Source organism: Rhea pennata, chromosome 2 (genome assembly GCF_028389875.1).
Source record: "Rhea pennata isolate bPtePen1 chromosome 2, bPtePen1.pri, whole genome shotgun sequence".
Lineage (NCBI taxonomy): Eukaryota > Metazoa > Chordata > Aves > Rheiformes > Rheidae > Rhea > Rhea pennata.
This window is the reverse complement of record NC_084664.1, coordinates 48061680-48083469: the sequence shown is the minus strand read 5'-3', so window position 1 is coordinate 48083469 and position 21790 is coordinate 48061680. Positions and strand designations below refer to the sequence as shown.

The 21790-nt window shown below is 39.9% G+C and overlaps 1 protein-coding gene across 4 annotated transcripts in view; it reads right to left on the bottom strand.

The window, feature by feature from the left end:
* Positions 1-21141, bottom strand: part of DNAJC13 (DnaJ heat shock protein family (Hsp40) member C13) — a 55692-nt gene extending 34551 nt beyond the window's left edge. For 3 of the 4 annotated variants that reach the window (XR_009957605.1, XM_062569417.1, XM_062569420.1), the window contains exons 1-16: positions 20971-21141; positions 13644-13724; positions 9284-9359; positions 8632-8781; positions 8269-8310; positions 6875-7075; positions 5529-5735; positions 5359-5454; positions 5110-5201; positions 4181-4347; positions 3996-4075; positions 3744-3913; positions 3019-3118; positions 2653-2760; positions 1944-2099; positions 1026-1082 (exon numbers count right to left, since the gene is read on the bottom strand). Coding sequence is in view for 3 of the 4 variants with exons in the window: in XM_062569417.1 (XP_062425401.1) it covers positions 1026-1082; positions 1944-2099; positions 2653-2760; positions 3019-3118; positions 3744-3913; positions 3996-4075; positions 4181-4347; positions 5110-5201; positions 5359-5454; positions 5529-5735; positions 6875-7075; positions 8269-8310; positions 8632-8781; positions 9284-9359; positions 13644-13711 (1770 nt within the window). In the remaining variant the exon portion in view is untranslated. The remainder of the gene's footprint in view (positions 1-1025; positions 1083-1943; positions 2100-2652; positions 2761-3018; positions 3119-3743; positions 3914-3995; positions 4076-4180; positions 4348-5109; positions 5202-5358; positions 5455-5528; positions 5736-6874; positions 7076-8268; positions 8311-8631; positions 8782-9283; positions 9360-13643; positions 13725-20970) is intronic. The other variant, XM_062569418.1, reaches the window with a different exon arrangement.
* Between the last annotated feature and the right edge of the window lie 649 nt (positions 21142-21790).

Sequence of the window (21790 nt, the reverse complement as noted above, 5' to 3'; positions counted from 1 at the left end):
TTCCATCACAGATTAACAAAATCAGTACTACATTAACAAGTGCCGCTTCCACACTGCAGTTGCAAACTAGAGTCAAATAAAGAATGCAGTCAAGTAATTGCTTGCTGCTTATCTTTATTCAACAGGTAACATTTCTAAGAATAACTGGTGCTGTTTGGTTTAGAAAGCCACATGAATAACAGTCACTCAGTCAAGATATATTATTGCAATGTTTACAGATACAATAAGTTTTCACTGCATTTTTAATTGGCTGAGTCCAATTATAGTTGGAATGCCAAAAGAAGTAACAAACAGCATAATCTCTTTTGGCTAACAGTAGCTGATACACCAATGCAAACCTGCGGATTTATAGCATCTCTATTTCAAGTGTTCATTCACTTGCATTCCAAGAAAGTACTAGATGTGATTCAGATGCATAAGCCATTTTGACACAGTGAGGTAAAAGCCTAAGCCCTGAATTTCAACACAGGAAGTGTTGCAAGTCAGTTAGCATGGTCACCCCACAACAGTCATGAGCAGCCTGTAAGTATGGGCTTGACCCATATATCATAAGTGTAGCACTGATATGAAAGTTAAAGCCAAATCCTTGGCTGAAGCAGGACGTGCAAGAACAGAGGCTGACATCACTACGTGGCATTGTATGTGGCAGTGCCAGAATAAGATTCCAGGAAATATGGCCTCTCTTCTTTGTAAGCCCTTCTTCAACACGCAGAAGTCTGCTAGCTCAGAGGCACATGACCGAGCTACATACCATTAAGATAAACAGCCAAACCTTGCTACAATATGAAAACATGCAAGGCACTATCCTAATGTCCAACTCACATGCCTGCCAACCCCTCAAGTGGAAGAAAGCAATTTGCTTTCTTAAAACACTCACAATTAAGCAGGTGTTCTGTTACTGCCCTCCTCCCCTCAACAGCTAACATAAGCATCTATTTTGGTAACCTAATGTTGCAGTTCTGCTTCTGAAATAAACAATGCATGTTTAGTATACCGTCCCAGGTAACATTTAGGAAATCTCTCACCTCTATTATTGCCTTCATTACTAAACCCGCTCCTTTCACAATTGCCATGGAAGGGTGCTACAAGAGAAAGGCCATAAAATAGTCATCCACGTTCAGAATTTGAACATTAGGTCATCTACAGTTCAGCTTCTTCAAATCCACACTGCTTTGACCCCAGCTCTATACAGGAAGTAAACCCTTTCAAGTTTTCTGAAAGCTAGCCCCAAGTCACAGGAAGAGTTGCTAGAATGAATCCTCAAACAAAAAAAAAAATCTGTCATGCAACTATCAGCTAGATCTCTTGGCAACAGAGTGGTGTATCAAAGATGCTGGAATAGTGCTGGGGAAGCTCACTGAAACTGTTTGACACAAGCTGGCACTAGCCAATGAACAGAAGAGCATTCCTGTTTTACAGGAAGAAAGCATTGGCTTTTTAGCCAAAAATCCAAGAATCCTTGGAAGTTTACTGCTGAAGCTGCTCCTACTTTTCTGAGAGAAAAGCAAAAAGCGATAGATTCTTTAAAGAGAAAGATCTGTCCATCTCCTGAACTTGGTTTAATATTTTACCCCGTATTAAGTTTTGTTTGTTTGTTTTAAGAAAAAGAATCTTATGCACTCTACTTGAGAATGATTCAACACATTCACTGTAGAATAACCACTCCAAACTGACATCTGAAACTAAAGCAGCAGGCCCCCCAAAACTCATCAAGGTGGAAAGGGTTCAGGCACACTACCTAAGTCAACGGAACACACATCATTTTTCAGAAGAGAACAGTTCAGATTCCCTGACTGACTGCTTAAGGCCTCTGATAGCACTGTTGATAATGCCAAACGAGTAGCACTAGTGTTTCCTCCGCTTAAGAAAAGGGATCTTCATTTCTAAAGAGTTGCAAGAATGAAATCATTCTTATTTCACATAGCAAAAATGTGAAATCTCACCTGAAATAGCTTAAATAATGTTCGCCCATTAGATGCCACCATTTCCAATAACATGTCAAACTGCTGCCCTTCAGTAGTCTCACTATATGGAGCACATAGGGCAAATGTCAGGAAGTCCAAAAGTGAACTAATTACTAGGGCACCTGTTCCATGATCCTGAAATTCAGAGAGGTATGTCATACAAATACAGCACTTCCCATGCAAAAGAGCACTCGTGCAAGCTTAATTTTAAATTTTTCCATTTCATATCGCAAAATACTATCTGTAAACAGAAACTACAAGGTCAACCTATACTAGGGCATTGTCATATTCTGATGACAAAGGACTGACTCCAAGAGCATATTAGAGACTCATGACATCAATATGCCGCAAGCTGTTTTCTAGGTTTAAGACCAAATTACCTATTCACACTATCCTTTCAGCTAACGGGATTTAACAGAAATACCGAGTTTCCACGTTAAACATGAAAACATTGCTTGCTACAGTGAGCATCCTAAAGTTCTGCAGTACAGACAGTTTGACTCAACCAGTCTTGATCAAGCCCTGAGAACAATTTTCAAAGCCAGACATCACTGCATTTCCTGTGCTTTAATTCTAGGCAGTAAGACAGTCAAAGATATCTCATCATGATATAAATATTTTCATTATGATCTAAGTATTTTTCATAGTAATTAGAAAAAACACTAAGCTATTTCAGAGTCTGACTTACCACATGGGAATTGAATTTTTCTAGCAAATTTTCTAGAAACTTTTTTGAAGAAAGGAGAGAAGCTTTGTTCAGTTGCTCCTGCCTCAAGTCATAGTCATCATGCATAGGCTAGAGAAAAAAATATTCATAGTGCAGTCACATTTCAACCCTCAATTCTTAGTTAGCTGTAGTCCCCCAAAGCCTTAAAAAACAGCAAACAACATCACAGTACCACATCCTTTTTCAGGTTCACCAGGAAGCCACTCTAGCACAAATTATTTCATGCTTGAGCAGACTGCAAGTTAACTGGCAGACCTTACTTCTGCTTTTTCAGTAGTCTGAAGTTCACATGTTCCAGAGTGATATATACTGCAATTTAATACTTACACACATAAGAGCACACAGCATATCAATAGAGGCATGGGTTACTCCATCATTGTTCCTCTTTAGAGCTTTCACAACCTTCACTCCTAAACGTTCCCGAAATCTTTCGAAGGTGTGGGAGAAAAGGGAAGCAAAAACATCAAAATCAGGTGAAACATAAGTCTTGAACTTAAAATAAAACTCTCTCTGCATAGTATTTAGCAAGCCAGAGCTCAGAAGTTCACATTAGTCCAAGCTTCCTTAGTAGGGACACATACTGACTTCACTGTTAATAACATACTGACAGCACCTCCACAAAGATTACAGTAGTATCTGTGTAATTAGTCACTTAATACAGGGCACTACTGACACCTCCACCCTGTAACTTCTAAAAGTCTGACTTAAATGTCTTCATTGCCTATTTAAAGGAAGGCTGAAAGTTCTTCTTTTTTTTTTTTTTTTTTTGTATTAATAAAGAAAAATTTCTAAAAAGTCATATTTGACTTTTAAAGTAGAGTACTAAGCAATAATAAAAAAATTAGCTCTACATTCAACTGGTCACTTAGGACTCTCAATTCACATCAGAGCCTATGCAGTCCCATACTACTGAAAGTGGTATGTACATAGACTTCCAGTCCTTTTCAGAAGTGATCCTCAACTCAAGTGGTCAGCTTTTAAAGATCAGCATCAAAAGCCCCCAAAGAAAGTTTTTATCGACTACTTCCAAGCTTCAGAAACTTCTCACTTACTTTGGAAGCTGAGTAAAAGCAAGGAAGCCTGCTTTTGAAGCCACAAGTCTTCTTACTGCTTGGAATTGGCTTTCAAGCTCTGCATTAGACGCTGCAATATCTCCCTCTTGTGAGAGTAATGCTGTTATGGCATTATTAATGAGTTTCTCCTTATTTTCAGAGAACAGACCCTGTTTTTTTTTAAAAAAGAGTTATTAATACCTTTATGCATTAATACCATCATAAGAGGACAGGCAGAGGATTTATTCTTACATCTTGTGTTACTGCATGCAGTACCCCACTATAGGAAATGTTAGCATTGAACCTGAACACAGCATCTGCAAAGTTGCCATCTGCAGAAAGACATAACAAAAAGAGCTGAGCGCACAGTATCTGATTAAGAGTTACTGGATATTTTTAAAGAGCACTATAAAACCACATAGTAAGTGCTAGCTTACTTGGAGGAGCAGCCAAAAACCTCAGATGAAGGCTCTCTACTTCTTCATCTACAGGCATACTGAGTAATCCCCAACGCTGGCCTTTATGCGTAGAGGTCATTTTCACACAGACATCTCTATTACCAGAAGCTCTCACTCCATCCAGCAAGCTAGCCAAGAGAGAATCTCTGGGTTGGAAAGAGACATACCATTAAAATTTAGGCACTTTAGATCAGAAAAATGATCCAGAAGAACAAAGGAAAAGAGTGAATGGCAGAAATACTTAGTATCATCTACCAATACTGAAGTTAACAGCTACAGCTCTAGAGGAAAGTTACCAACTTTCAAGTGTTGCTTTACTCACTATAAGAACAGAGCTGTCTTGTACCAAATATAGCCAGCTGCAGTCTTTCATTAAAGGAGACCAACTGTAGATTATCTGTGAATAAGTTACAGGTTGTGAATCAATTCATCCCTGTACCTTTCTGCAAAACCTCACTTAGCAGGATTAGACTGCATTCCAACTGCATGCACACCTAGACTATTCTGTAAGTTGTTTTAAACAGAATCAAATAAGACTAAGCCAAGCAGACAGCTCATAGGATTTATAGCCTTCACATTTCCATGTTAATTATACTTTTTTTCCATTTCTCACATACAGTGCACAACCAGGTACAAATATAGAAGGACCTTGCCCAGGAGAAACACGCTGTATCTAACTGTTCAACACCCTTACACAATCATCAGAAACCTTCTAAACATTTTAAGCAGAGATATGAGTATAGGGAGAAATTTAGATCTTACAACAAACCAAGATTTGCAAGAGGCAGACCACTAGAATAGCAAGGCTTTGAGTTAACACTTTCAAGCTTCAGAATTTAAGGAGGGTGAGAGATTAAGACTGGAAGAACAGCTTCCATTTGAATTCAACTGACATGAGCTCCAGCTACCTTTCTGTTGAAGAGTATTTCCGGATTTGTCCTTTGATAAATTCAATGGTAAAAAGCTGTGGATTTTCACAGTCACATACTATTGCAAACACCTGAAAGAATCCATAAGAGAAAGATCATGTTCATGAAGCTGTGCTATTTATCTGCTCTGCAAATTGAGGCCATCTTATGTACATTATCAGATTTCTATCATCACCTTTTAGAGCTTCAAATTGTTTCAAGTAGTATTAATAAAAGGTTGCCTCTTACCTCCCCTAGAGGCTTCAAAGTCACAATGTTATAGGTAGCTGGATCCCTCTCAACCAAACAGGTTTCTGTAAGAGCTAGTACTCTTTTCATAGGTTCCTTAAAGAAAGGACATGTTAGAAGAGAGAATGCTTGCACTTAGGGGCAACCACATATTGATATGATGCTCTTACCGAGTGTCTAGGTGTTATTTTTTGAACAACAAATTCTGCTAAAGATGTTATGGATTCATCATTGCTGTATTTCCCAAAGCGAAGATTCAAGTATTGATCAAATTCTAAAGACTCTTTTCTTATCCGTAGAGAGATGCCTATGAAGTTGCCAGCATGCTCTATTGCACTTTTGATAATTTCTTCCCTTTGCTCAGATGCAAACAGGTGCTGCAGATTTTGACAAAAAGTAACAGATGAAAAATATGCCATCTCAAGAAAATAGGCTATTAAGTATCACATGGTTAAGTCCTTGAACCATTACTTCCCCACTGATGAACAGTAAGTTGCACAAGCAACACACATTTATCTCCTTCATTATATACCTGCCCAACAGTAGAGAATCTTAGCTGCTGGGCTTGCCTTCACTAAGCACACAGTATGAAGAGAAAGATGTCCTGAGATCACATATTAAGTTCATACTACTTATTCAAAAATCTATAGTACCCTTTAGGAAGGGCTACTCCACAGCATATTAGCATGTTTTTACTTTAAAGGTCTGCGTGACCTGTCTGTCCACTCTTGGCAACATATCCTGACAACTCAGTAGGAGTGAAAAGAGAGGGTATCACACCCTCACAGGCCCAGCAGCTATCTGCAGGGCAGCTAACCAGCCTTGCTGGGCAAGATTAGGAAAGGTCTAGAAGATTTGTCATGTATTAGTTTTAATCCAGAGAAAAGCATGCCACAGTACAAGAACAGGAGAAATTGATTCATGTTTTATCAGTAGTGACTGAAGTAGTTATACTTAAGCTACTAATCATGAATTCCTACAGATTTATTTCAACTGTTTACACTGTAGTACACAAATGCATTTAAAATTTTTTACTCTAACATTACACTGCAGCAAGTACTTCCTCAAATGAGGCTACTGTATATCAGATCACATGCCTAAAAAGGAGATATCACCAGTGATCAGTTTATCCCAGAATACCTCCAGAATATCCCAGAATCCTCCATCAATTAGATTAATAATGCTGCGTGCCACTTCGGTAACTTTGAGAAATGTCAGTCGGTTTAACCCACACCACTATGTGGGTTGTATTCACATTAGGTACTCTAACTATTCTATGCTCCATAATTTTTAAATAGTTAAGAAAAAGCACACATTCTTCTCAAATGTTTTGACAAATTCCCTGTTATGTGCTAACGGAAGTTTAAAAGCCATTTGTTTAAAAGCCATGAGCCAGGACCCACCACTGAGTTCCACAGATGCATGTATTTGTATGCTCAAATCATATTGAAGCTTCATTACCACACACAGTTATACAACCTAACTGCCATGCCAAGATCATGTTTTTAGTACTCACCAATCTACTAAATCCTCCATAAAGGATACAGAAACCTCCCTGATAGCCACCAATATCAACAAAGCCTTCAATATTTCTGTAGTCATAAGAGCACAGGACTTTATTTGTTGCAGGATCAATTTGGTCAATACCTCCAGGAGTCACTTCCAGAATCACAGATTTCCTTGTATCACTCCAGTGATGTTTATAGCAGTTGTACCTCTGTGAACAGAGCAACTTTCAGACATGTCTACCCACATTTCTCCATTACAGAGCAACTAACTAGTTTGTTTTTGCGTTTTGTGTGTGTGTGTGTGTGTGTGTGTGTGTGTGTGTTTCTGTTTTTGTTTTTTTAATCTAAGGAGCATGAGTGTAAAGTTCAAAGATTTATAGCATTACCTCAGTGCTTTGTGGATAAGAACATGGAATCAAAGGAAAGTAGCTATCTACTGACAATGAAATCAGTAGTCAAACTTTAAACAATATCTCAAAAGAAAGAGTAACAATCTCAGGACAGCCAACCAAGGAAGCAACTGTCTCTTGCTGCAGGAAAAGGTCTAGGGCCACAGCACATGCACATCTGATTAGGCAAGAAGTACCTATTGCACAGATGCTATTATTCAGCTAACCAAGAGTAGCTTAAGCAAAAAATCATAGTGCAAATTTTCTTCTCTTGCAGAGAAGGTCCATTATGAATAATACAGATTTACTGAAGTCAGAAAGCTTAACGGACTGTTCTAGACCACAGGAAGACAAACAGATCCCCCATGTTCCAGCAAGTGTTCCTATGCTCATCACTCAAGATTTATTCTATTCAATGTTTTAAGTCATTTTAAGTCTTATCATATGTGACCAGGAAGTCAGTAGGCTTTTGGTATGTTTTGTGTCTTATGGACTTCAGCTATCAAAGTACAAGCCACGGCTCTGTATGTTGCCTTTCTTATTATCAAATAAGGCAAGAAGATTCAGTAAATAGCAATTTTGTCTTGACTGAGTTCAAAAAACTCTAGCTTAGAATAGCTTTCTGCATAACATCCTGAACTCCTGATATACTAATACTGTTTCCTAGCAGAAAGTAAAATGCTGGAAGTACTACAAATTAAACAGTGATTAACACTTTTTTCCTCCAAGTAACAACTTTACATAGCGAAGTCTTATTTCAAAAGTAACATTCTTTACATGCACTGGAGTGAAGATCAGGCCAAATTAAGAAAACTCAAATACTCTTAGAAAGCTTTCTACTTTTTCTGAATGAATTCTTAAGATTCCTTTTAAAGAGAAGATTTCAGTTCAGATCCACACTTACAAGATCTATTTTAGGTAGTGCATATAGGAAAGGCACAGCTTACAAGAACACTATGGAAATTGAAGTCTTTAGATCAGTTGAAGAGCACAATTCAGACAAGCCTACTTACCCGTCCTGTGATTTTTCCTTCTGAGAAGTCTGTCCTGAATCTCTGTTTTTAAATAGAAGTTAGCCAGGAATGAATACACACATTACAGCCAATCTATCCAGAAAGCCCAAGTTTAAGTTGACACTGTTTTAAATGTTTTTATAATCATAATTGTTAAATTGCAAGTAAAGTTACAAATACTGAATCACACACCAGTTGCTGCAGTCCAAGCACATTGGCATAACAGCTCAAAACACAACTTTGTTTCTTGCTTTTTTTTTTAAATGTAAGGAAGGAAAGTATATTAAACTTTCAAAACTTGTAATGACTACCAGGTACTTACTGCTTGCTCAAAGACACACACTCATTAAAAAAGTATCTTACCAGTGCTTCTGTAAGGAGTTCTGTTCTGTGCTCTGTGGAAAACTTAAGAGTTTCAGACTTCTTTCCACTCCCTTTCCGAAAAGTGAGGCTAAATTCTGTTCCTTGTCCTTTTCCAACAGGAGAAATACTACAGATATCTCCATAAGGCCACTAGACAATTCAAAGTAATTAGGTTATATCATTAGTAGCCTTAAACCCAAAACTGCATTCCCACCACTCAAAATCCCAGAGCACTTGTAACTAGTAACCTGCCATAATGAGACAATAGCTAGCACACAAGGCGCTTTTAGCCTTAACTTCCTACTTGACACTTTGCAAAGTAAGCATCCTGACTCCCTTCAGGGATAGGGCCTCAGTGATCAAACTTATCCAATTCATTCAGAACAGTATGCCCAATAGCAAGCTACTACCTCTTGCCCAATACAGACAAATCACCTGAAAGCACAGAAATCTCTCAGAAATCTTCAGAGTTAGTGAAGGCAACACCAGTTTCCTGTTAGGTTTTTTTTTGCAGCAGTTGCCATTCTCATTTTTCACTAAAAGATCTTCCTAGATTTGGTAGCTTCTAAAAGCCACCATCCACTTTGGATAGTGAACAGAAGTCAACATAAACTCTGAACAGTTTTGAACTCTGTTCAGGGAGGCTAGTTACCTGATTTGTAACTTCTAGTGTGTTGGGATTATATGTGGTGACAGCATGGGTTCCAACTGAAAAGACCCTTTTATACCTGGAAGATACAGGATGGTATTAGTTTCAGAACTTAAGACAAAACGCTGTTGAACTACAAAGGTTACGTTAGGATACTATAAATTAATGTTAGGAAATGATCACAGATTTTGTAAATTGTTAGCTTGCAGTTTGCCTTTATAACACGTTAAGCCCCTCTGTTCTATGTGTATGTCCCTTCTATTAATAAACACCACTAAATGTACTTCCTCATAACACGCTTTCCTATTTTTTTTTTTTTTGCCAAGTTAGTACAGAAAAACTCTTGAAACCTGCAACCAACAGAGAGTGCTACCAACACAGAGCAAAATAAATTCTAACACCCAATACACAGACCATGAAGGAATTCCAGCAACTGCCTCAGACCAAAGTTATAAACTATGTAAGTCAGCTTACTTTATGTTATCACAATGCTGTAGCAAGTCAAAGGGTTACTATGACCAACTCTTCCATTTCCTGGACACAATTTACACAGCATTCCCTGAACCAATTCTTTGTAATGAGGCCATTTAAAGTTTTCCAAAGCAGGAAACTTTGGCACTAATACTCAGCACATTTGAAACAGGAGATAGTCATTACTACTCCCTTTGTATAAGGTTCTTATTCTAAAGCACTTGCTCTGGACGCAGTCCTGCTCAGAAAGCCAAACCAAATGGGAACACAAGCTAGCTCTAGTCACTATTCCCTGACAGAACAGGACCTGAACCAAATTAAAATACTTTGGCTAGCTGTCTCCATTAAAACTGATACGGTGTAACAGTTAAGTTTTTCCTCTAGCAAATCCACAGTTTACTGAGAACAACAGGGTAGGATCAACTAAGCAGCTGAATAACTACTTTGCATCTGTGTCATACTAGGTACTGCATCAAGAAGCAGGTCCTCTTCCCTTTCTCTCTGTGTTCTTGTGTTGCAGTCCCCTCTCACTTAGCAGACGTGCAGCATCAAGCCCTCAGTTCTGCATGAGGTCAGACTAAGCATTTGCACTAGGGCTGCAAATTGAGAGTTTCATAGGATTCAGCTAAATTACTGCTAATCAACAGGTCTTCGGAACTACTCCCTTGTTATTTGTACTGTTCTTCTTCCTTTCATTTTAGGAAGGCCAAAAGCATCAGTTTGACAATCAACATCATAAACTTTACTCCCTATATTCAAAGTACTATAATTAAAAACAGTAAATTAGTGCAAGTTCAAGCCATTATTGGCCCAGAGAAGTTTAAATGGAAATTCAAATGAGTGCTTATTCTTTTGTTCAAAGCTTAGAAATCCCAAAACATTAATGACCTGCCACTTTAAAGATGTTTAATGTCCCATTTGTTTTTTCCATGCAGTGGAGTTTCTTATTTTTAAGATGTTATGTGTAAATTCATGTTGCTCAAGATGCATCCAAAAAGTAGTATTAGTAATGAAGCAGAACATTTGCAGTTATTCAGGTTCCTAACAGTTCTAATATACTCAGGCTGTCAAAGAGGACTTCAGTTCTTGGAATACAAGAAAATACTTCAGACAACCGATTGTTGTTCCTCCTCTTGGTGCACAATTTAAATAGATATTTTGCCTTTTATCTGCTTCGCAAACAAAAAAACTTGTCTATACTGTTCTGAAGGATTTAGCAGTAAGCCTGAAGTACTGTTTAAGGTTTAATTTACTGACTTAAGTACTGAAGAACTTCACAAAAGTTTTGAAACACTGAAACCACTGGTTTAAGAGGACTACGCAGAGACAGCAGATAATTCAAGATCTGCTTCAAAATGCTATAGTCCCACATCTTCTACCCTATGCACACAGCATGAGTATTTCAAGACATAGGAAGCATATTTATTACTCAGCATTCCTAACGTGACCCAGTGAGGAACACAAGATACAAAAGCAGATTTGCCGAGTTCATTCCCTTAATCCTCTCCCTAGGTCAATTCAGGAAACTCAAGCTGTGTTGTGAGAAGAGAAGAGATTTAGATCACATGTAAGAACTGACTTCTAAACTGGCTCTTGACCAGATCTTCAAACATGAAGTCATGTATATCTCTAGACTCCAGGCTAAGACTTCACCACTGATTACACTCTATTGTAGAGTCCTTTGAGGGATAAGGCCAGGCTGTTTTAAGAGTAAGAACTTGAAACAAATGCCCTCTCTTCCCATTAAAGAGGCTATCACCTATTCACTAGTTTCTTAGAAAGACTGCAGAAGTCAGACATTGCAGATTCGTCCTGATTAGAAGTGCTAGATTTTTTTTCCCCTTATTGCCACACTCAAGGGAATAAAACAGTGTTAATTAATTTTACAGTACTACAGATCTATGCCTTAGTCTCATCTGTACTACTATGAGGCAGTTTAACTGCCATGAACAGAGCCCACATTCTGCCAAGTGCTAATTCATATGAATAGTCAAAGAAGCCTATCTAGCACTCCACACTCAGTTACAGTTTTGTGTATTATCTACAGATGACACTGAGAACATCTATAGAATAAAATACTTCTCAGGAATTAAGTTCAGTGGTATGACTGAAGAGATTCATGTTCCGAGAACTGTCTGCAACTTAAATCCCTGTTTCATACACAGAACACTACTGTTCTATGTAGAGTGGACTTTAACACTCAAATACACACCTTGTAAAAGGCTTATAAGCTTTTCCTGCATTGCAGGAAAAGGCAACTACACACTAAATATTTCTCCCTTCATTAAGAAAGAATGAAGGGCTATTGAGTTTAAAGAAACCCTCACTTTAACACTTAGAATAAGATGGTTTTAAGCTTTGGTAGCATTCTAGTAAAGAAACTATCTAATCGCCTGCATCAGGCAGAACAGGCTCTTTAATTGGAAGTACTAGGCAAGAGAAGTAATTTGAGTACTATGTATTTCACTGCAACAAGTGGCTAAGTTTTAGGTCTACATTTTAGGCCCCTCATATTTGCAGGTCTACAACAGAAGCTTCAGAGAGAAAGACAAGACATTTTCTATTGACATAAGGACACTTTAAGATGGAGAAACTATACTAATATTCCCCCTTAAAAAAAGGGGGTTATTACTAAACAAAGCAGTTTTCACACCTGTCCACACGAATCCAGATGTGTGGACCGTAACTCACTTGACTATCCAAGAATCAGTTAGAATTCTAACAAACTAAATATTTATTTCAAGCCTACACTTTCAAGAGTCTGCTTTGACAGAAATAGTATTTTATGATTGGAAACAATAGCTGCTCAGTCCACTCTGGACTTTGAGCTACCTAGGGCCTTAGTTTCTGCTGTTAAAAAAAAAAAAAAAAAAAAAAAAAAAAAAAAAAAAAAAGACAAGCTGCTCTCTGGTTAGACGTTGAAGCAAATTCACGGTTCTTGAAAGCAGAGCTGAGAAAGACTTGCGGCTCCTATTCCACAAAATCCTATCCTCCTTCCTCTCCCAGTATTCCTAGCCTTTGATAGAAAGAATTGCAGGAAGCATCAGTAGACAGTCACAAAAAGCCAGTTTCAACTCACCGGCCAAAAACCAGACAGATATCACCTTTCTATAGAGTTGCTGGAATATAGCGGTACCTGCACTCCTGATGTACATAAACATACCTTTTTTGTTCTGCTAATGTTTAGTTAGCAAGAAATATCCAGAAGTTGCACAGCACCACTATGGATGTAAGAAACATGATACCAAACTGGTACAAAAATGTGAGTGAAGCAAATGCCTATGATTAGATATGAAGCTTCAAGTACGTAACAACTGACTTCAAAACACATTATAATAGATACTGAGTTGAATGGATAGTCTTATTTAGAAATTCCCTACCTTTTGCAGACAGAAGTTCTACTGAAGACTTGGATGGAGTATATTTCTAGTAATATGAGTCTTCCAAACAATCTCAACAGTATAATAGGTTAACTGTTAAACAATTTTTTTTATACATATACATATATATATATATATATATATATACACACACACACAGACTAGTGACCCTCATCTATTAATGTGTGCAAGACACTACTACTTCAAATGACCTCTTCTAGGATGAAGCATTTCCACTTTAAAATTAATACTTCATGTTGTAAGATCAACAGATTCATAAGTTGCTTAAGCCAACAGATCTATTCTAGAGTTATACCAAAGTATGGTAACACATGCAGAAGCTGAGACAATGATTAATCTCCAAATTGGTGCTAGTGAGGATAGAATAAGTTCAGACACTGAGCAGCAAGAGCTTTTAGTTTCAGTTTAACTGCATACTTCATGTATTCTTGGATAAATCCAGGAATGAAGAGGAGAAACTTCACATTAAAAACACCCTTTAAACTACTTACTTTCCCCTCCATGAATGTTTTGTGGTGTAGAAACAAGCAAGATCTCTATTTTCCCTAATTATATTCATCTTGTGCCAAGACCTGAAAACAAGAAGAGACACTCTGTTAGTGTTCATTTTTATTTAAAAAATAAAGTTTAATCAATCAATATCCTTCAAGAGAAGGACTTTATCTTTACTTAGAACTGACAATTAAAGCCATGACTGAATATATCAGGAATATTTCTGTTTAGCAGACTGAATGCATGGATTAACTGCCTGAGGAGACAGACATGAATTATTAGTTTCTCATTTATTGGTATATCAGTTACTCTTTAAACAGTTTTACATCATAGTAACTTATTCTCCATTATTTGCCACATTATTGTAATCATACTACATTCTCTGCACTTCTACTTATTCAGGTTTAAGGGTATTTTACAATTCTGTGATGGCAATGAGGAAGTTGAACAGACTGGAAAATAAGCTATTCTATCTGAAACAGAATTTAAAGTTGAGAACTCAACTTACTAGCCACACGTTATGATTTACAACTTAAAAACTAAGTCCCCTTTCTGTTCATGCAGTTCCACCACTGACATCCTGACACGCTTAATTCACACGTAATAGCTATTCCCTAAATACATGCAGGAATGTATTTAAACTTGCCCCAAAACTGCCTGACTGGATCTTTGCTCCAGGAGCTGTTAAGTTCTGAGGAACACTTCTGAATCCTAACACTATCTTCTGCAACTGCTGAATGCCGAGTACTTCAAAATTAAACCTCCGTTTTGCTTCTCTTTGCTTTTATTACCTATAAAAGGCATTTAATTGGAGATACTGAGATTCCATTGCAAGGCTAGCAATTACCACACTTAAGTTTATTGCTACAGCATTCATTTTGTTTCTGTATGTGTCAGAATAAGCATCCCTGCTCTTGATTACTCTAACTGCTACTACTGTCAAGTTTATGCTATTAATGCAATGGTGTCTCCAAAAAAAGCATAAGCTTAAGAAAACAGTCTGCAAGAATTCATACTTGAAGCTTAGTGAAGCAACACTAAAATAATTCAATCCCCCTTGCAGTACCCCACTAAAAACAGTTAGGCTAAAGCCCCAATTATCTTTGTGTTCATATTATTCTAGTTATTTTGGCAAAAGGAAGGTTTCTCATTTTGAGGTGGATGATCAGTAATGTTATCTCACTGCTAACTTCCACCCCCTACAACTTAAGTCTATTTACTTTCTGAGCAAATGCTGCAGCAGTTATCTAATCATGAACCTGAGGAATGCACAGCCTGAAATGAAGAATCCCTTTACTCAGGTGGAGAGCCAGCACAGCTATCACTACTTACTGAAGAATTTTGTCTTTAAGAGATCTTTATATATTTTTCATTAAAACAAATTTGAGTCCAATTTTCAGAGTTAATAGCCCATTGACTTCTGTCATGAAGAAATCCCCCACGAGCAAGTTTAGGAGCAGAGTTTCATAAGGGGTTAAGATCTTCAACAGCATTATTACTGAAGTTTGCGCTATTTCCCTCCATTTAAGGACTGTGTTGTATTACTAAACTAATTCATGTGCAAGTATCTGAACATCATATTCATAATTGCACCACCACAGTTAAGTTAGTTTGTCCAAATTACATAGAGCTGTACAACATTAAAATCTGTACAATTCTGTACATTCTGCACAACATTAAAATCACAAAAATGAATGGAAGTGCACTGTTATCTTCTGGAACAGACTGCCAGGTACTCACCCTCTTACCTCCCCTTTTTAACCAGTTTGACATTCCTATGACTAATTCATTAGTAAGTGGAATAATAAGCTTAGAAGACTAGCTCCACTAAATATTGGATCTGATCAGCCCTATTAAGTCTCCCAGACTTGAATACCACCTGCTCTATAGAATATTTAGAGCAAGATGTCCTCGTACGTGCAGAACGAGCATCTAACATCTAGTCTTAAAAATACAGCTCTGAGAAACATTCAGTTAAAAGCACCTACCAGCAGCCTCTACTAATTTTATACCAGCATCTCACTAGATTCAGCATACAGCTACGTGAAGTACGTATATGCAGTAGAAGTGACACTGCCTTCTTCAGTGTGTTTGTTTTTGTTCACACTAAAACTACTAAAAATCATTAAGGTTCAATGTTTTACTAATCACTGTGCTTCTGGACAGCATTTTCAGTGGGAGACACAGTTACAATCGCTATCAGAGGTGCAAAATATTCCAAAAGTTAGCAACAATTCTTGCACGCATTTTCCTGCAATTTAACAGAGCACATAGCTAACAACAGCCTGCTGTTCTGAACTGCTATGTGGAAGTTCAGCACTCATCTTCTTTGCTTACATAGCAGAGCAAGATGAAAGTTTTAGATCATGCCACTAAACAAAGACATTTTAGAAAAAAGTTGAAAGTTATTTTTCTTTACTCATTCTTGTAAAACAGTGTGTGGCAGAACTCATACTATAATATCTAGTCATGTATATTTCTTTTGACTATCTGAGATAGCATATGTACTGATTTACCATAACACACATTAGGTTTTATAATTAATCAAGTTTAGCCATATTATCAGCGGCTACTGTAGCTCCCTTAACGATATTCACATTCGTTTCACAAAATACGACGACATTCCTACTGTTACAATTATCCTTCTCCTGTATCTGAAATTCCATTCTTCTGTTAAGTCAGTTAACTTTTTAAAGTTTCACTCATACCAGCATCTAGGACAATAAGATCTCATTTAATGATCACACTAGTGGCCCAGAGCATCTGTGCAGGGTCCTGCATCTAGGGAAAAATAACCGTAGGCACCAGCACAAGCTGGGGGCTGACCTGCTGGAGAGCAGCTCTGCAGAGAAGGACTTGGGAGTGCTGGTGGATGACAAGTTGACCATGAGCCAGCAACCTGCCCTTGTGGCCAGGAAGGCCAATGGTCTCCTGGAGTGCATTGGGAAGAGTGTTGCCAGCAGGTGGAGGGAGGTGATCCTGCCCCTCTACTCAGCCCCGGGGAGGCCTCATCTCAAGTCCTGTGTCCAGTTCTGGGCTCCCCAGGACAAGAGAGACATGGAGCTGCTGGAGAGAGTCCAGCGTAGGGCTACAAAGATGATCAGAGGGCTGGAGCACCTGCCCCATGAGGAACGGCTGCGAGAGCTGGGCCTCTTCAGCCTGGGGAAGAGTAGACTGAGGGGGGGATCTCACCAATGTGTACAAGTACCTGAAGGGAGAGTGTCAAGGGGATGGGGACAAACCCTTTTCAGTTGTCCCATGTGACAGGACAAGAGGCAATGGGCAGAAATTGAGGCACAGGAAGTTCTGCCTGACCGTGAGGGGGAATTTCTTCACTGTGAGAGTGACGGAGCATTGGCACAGGCTGCCCCGAGAGGTTGTGGAGTCTCCTTCTCTGGAGATCTTCAAGGTCTGCCTGGATGCAACCCTGTCTAGCATGCTCTAGGTGACCCTGCTGAGTGGGGAGTTTGGACTAGATGATCTCCAGAGGTCCCATCCAACTTACTGATTCTATGATCAGATAATATTAAGAAGAAACTGGAAGATTGTTGTTACATGTTCTAGCACAGCTCCTGCGTATCCCATACTCGTGGCTCCTAAAGGTTTAACACTGGAGAAACACCTTGTTCTGTTTATTTTTACTGGACTACAGGCAAAAAGTACCTTGAAAGCTGCATTTCATAAACATCTCATCTGTCTGCAGGGGAGGGATGTTGAAAGCAAAATACAAGCAAAAAAAAAGAAAAAAAAAAAAAAACAAGTTCCTACAGACAAAATATTGTCCCTTTCTCAACTTGATTTGGGAGCCTACTTAAAGCAGTCCTTTATCTCCTGGATAATTTAAGATAACTTATCCACAAGGCAAAAATTCAGCAATATTTTTCTATTTGATTTTTTTCCTAGTCCTGTAAGTAGCAGTGGAACAACTTGAGGGAAGAGTTGAAGCTGTTCTTGCTTGCACTACACATACCAAAACCAGAAACCCTTAAGATTAAGGCATGATGAACAGCTGTCAGCAGTCTTCCTGCCTAAAAGTTTAAGATATATGAATTACCCCCACACAAGCTGTGTTCAGTTCAAACAAGTTCCTATTTTCCAGTATTTTTCTCATATTCTTATAATCAAAAATAGTGAGAAACCAGACTGAGAAAAGAGAAGGGTAAAGGGTAAGTCACAAATAAAACTTTGCAGAGTTCAAAGTGAAACTGTGACATTGCAGATATCAAACAAACAGACGTAACTGTAGTTACTTAGTGATACTTATCCACATTCATAAAGTCAGAAGTTTGGATGTTTCAAAGTATAGTGCAGAACTCAAATCACATTTTTTCCTGGCTGGGTTATTCCTATGCTATTAGGTATTTTCTATAACCTTCTTTGGTTAAGGTAGCACTTCAGGGCCCCAAATAAGATTATCCTACTCCACTATGGTGATTTTTGTACAGTGGGGCAATAACCTTTTAGCAAGGTTGTATTTTCAGCTGAGATGTGATTTTTTTTTTTTTTTTTGCTTCCCCTCCCCTCAAGAGAGAAAAGATAAACTTACAGGATAAACTAGAGAACAACTGGAAAGCAGCAAGAGCAGGGCACTGAAAAAACCCAAGGTTCTGTTGATCTTTGTTCTTACACACATTTTCTACAACAGATTATTGGAATTAGTTTCCAGATCTTTTGTGCTAGCTTTTAAAAGTTCTAGATGCTATTTAAACAACGGAGAGGGTTTTTGCACTGACATGTTTTAACTGCCTAGGTTTCATCTACCTTTCACAGTTGTTAATTCTGTTAATTGACAGAATTTTGCATCTTCACAGATTCTTTTTAAGTAGTATTAAGCTTTTTCTTCCCTGTACGGTACTCTGCTCTCACAGAACTAAAGCTAACTAGCTTTGAAAACAAGTTTCTTCATTTCTTGCACAGGAACTCACAGCCCTTTGAGAGGAAAGAGACCCACACAGCTCTTTAAGACAACATTAGTGCAGGCTGCCTCAGTGGTTGCAGCATCACTGTCTTCAGTGCTTCAGGATGCAGTTCAGCAGGACATGCTGGGAATTCAGACCCTGCTAGTACCAGAAGTAATGGTAATAAGTGTCCATTCTTCAGCTGCTTACTCCCATTCCCTTAGGAAGAACTAGCACTTAGGATCACTGGCTTCATCCATATTCATTTTTTTTTTTTGTGTGTCTGCACTAGTTTTTTCTGAATTGATGAATCAAACTGACTCCCTAGTTAGTCTGGCAAAGAGGGTTACTCGCTAAGGGAAAAAAAAGCTGTGTTCTTTTCAGGAATAGTATAGCTATCTTGCTATATTTCTTCAGAGCATGGTTCAGTTCTAAGTGTTAGTAGTGAAGTAGAATAATTCGAAATAGGATAATTTTTTTTGAAGTAAACTGAGGGGTGAAACAGCTGAAGGTTCAATACTCCAATATACAGTTGAATATCAGCTGAAGAATTATTTTGTGGAAGTTAAGAGCTTCATTTACCAAGCCTCAAACACACAACTTAGTCATTTGCTCAGTCTACTGAAACAGAAATCTAGCCATTAAGAGCAGTCCCCAGAGTATCACTTAAAAAAAAAAAAAAAAAGAATCTGGAAATATCCAGTGATTCAATCCCTCAAGACAAGTAAGTATTTGGAAACTATGATAAATACCACATGCCATCAGAGGAACAGTGATACATACAAGATAAATCATTTAGAAAAGTTATTCCAGAAAGCCTAAAATGACAAGTGAGGCTCCTGGAAAGTCTATGCTGCAGAGGAACACACACAGCTTTGAGTCTCCAAACACTTTAGTAGAAAAGCCAGCAGTAATAATGGAGAGAAATCAGGAGCACTTTTGGTAAAGTGTTCTGTCATTTGGCTGTCTACAGCAGACAGAAATTAGACCAAGATGCATATCTATATGCTCAAGCAGGCGACAGCAAAGCAGTTTGACTGTAACACTGGGTCTGTTTGTACAGTAGCTTCCTAACTCAATTCAAAGAAGAAACTAGAGTAACTAGCAATCCCTATGCCAGCCTTCCTCTCTTTCTACACATCTCAGTACATGTGAGTAGCCTATTGCTGGAGAGACAGTCTTCTAATTAGCAAGAAGCTAAAGTTTAGATTTCAAGGAGCGTAAGTCCTAAAGCCAGGAGTACTTTCCAAAACGCAGTACTGTATCAGCAGTAAGTAGTAGAAAGCAAAGTAGCTATCTACTCAACTTCTTCTCAGACTCGCTACTGTAAGTTCAATTTGCATAAAAGTGCACCAGAGACCAGGGAAAAACATTTCAGATTATATTAGCTTTAAAAACAGTCACAGAGTAGAAGACTTAAGTGCATTAATAAGTATAACGCTAATTATCTTATAAACTTATCTACTCACATTTCCCCCAGCAGCATTTTCAAACCCCTCCCTTGACTTGAAAGCAGCAAGCTTTTGGGAGGAAGCAAAGGCACCAGTATAACATCTTCACAGCCCAGACCTCAGCCCCTTGTGCAGATGCAGCTATCAAGGTGCAAGCTCCACAGCACCTAACAGGAAGCTCTATCCCCAAAGCTCTTAGCAGTTCAGTGCAGACAGAAAAAAAAATCATTTAGTATGCCTTCTTGCTTCTACTTTCAGAAGAAAAGAAGTAGGTGAAAAGTAACCAAGGGAGAAACTCAAAATCCCTTGGAGAAAGAGAAAAAAAAAAGCACATTCCACGTGGATTTTCTGAAAGATACATTTAATTATTCTTCTTTTCAGGTTAACTATTATCACTGTTAAAAAAAAGTTCACCTCTCTACGAGCAAGCCTTCACCTGCTATCCCCCAGTCTTCATAAGTTATTTCCCAAAGCATCCCATGATGGCTGTGCTTTGATCCGAGGCCAGGAGTAGAAAAAAAAATATAAAGCATCCTTTCTTAACGGACACAGTTGTACTTATGTAGCAAAGAAGACAGATTCTCCCCTGCAGCTACAAAAGCTGCACGAGGAGCAGAGCGCGTTCAATGAAACACTCGGCAGAGGCTAGCGAGAAGCCCAGCCCCTCCTCTGCCCGGAGGGGCAGAAGGAGCAGGGGCCGGGAGCCGTTTGTTTTAATCCACAGCATCACACCTTGCCGCCCCCCACCCCGGGGGGGGGGGGGGGGGGGGGCTTTGCTGGCGGAGGCATCTGCCCCGGCACCCTCGCCGCTGCCCCCGCCCTGCTCCCCCGCTTCCCACACAGCGCCAACGGCCAGCGCCGAAGCGCGCGCGCGCGCGCCCCCCGCCCGACCCGGCTGCCCAACGGCTCCGCCCGGGGCTGTGGAAGGAGGCGGCGGCCGCCACCACCTCCTCACTTCCCCCGCCGCTAGGATTTACCTGGCCGAGGAGCCTGCGCTGCCCGGACCTGCCCCCACCAGCACCTCACGTCCCGCCGCTGCCGGCGATAAGGGCGAAGGGCCACTAAGCGGAGCCCTCGGCCTCCACCCGGCCAGGCGGCAGCCGCGGCGCCTCTCCAGCCCCCTCAGAGCCTGGCTCTGGAGGCCGCCATCTTAGCTCCGGCAGCGAGACCGCCCTCCCGACGCAGACGCCGTCAGGCTCGGAGCCGTCACGGGACGCGGTCAGCTGATATAGGCGCTCTCTCCCCCACCTCCCCGGGCGCCCTCGGCCCGCCCGCGAGGCCGCCTCGCCCTCGCTCCTCCCGCCCTCCCCTCCCCGGCGCTGCGCTGCCGCGCCGGGAGCTGCGCGCACGCGCGAGGCGGCCGCGGCGGAAAGCTTCGCTCGTCACCTCAGCACGGCGGCGGGGGTGGAGCGAGAGCGTTGCAGGGAGCCGTTGGCCGACCGTTGGGGCGGGGAGGAAGGGGGGTGGGTGAAGCGGCGGGGGTCTTGTGCCGTGCCTGCACGGCTCTGCCTGTATTTTCGCTCTCTCTTGTGTTTTAACGACGACTCTTGGGCGGATTGGTAATCTCGGCACCCAGCTCCTGGAGTCCTGTATTTGTGTAGCTTTTGTGAAGGAGGAGGCGAGTGTTTTCTTAGTGGGAAGGATGGTGGTATGAGGGGATATGACTCCACAAGGATCCAGTGGTGATGGCAGATGCAAGGTGTCATTCCTTGCTTGCTGTTTGAAAGCAATCCCACAGTGTCTTAATCCTCTCTCAGGATTTTGGGGAATTTACCTCTAGATATGTTAACTAGTTTT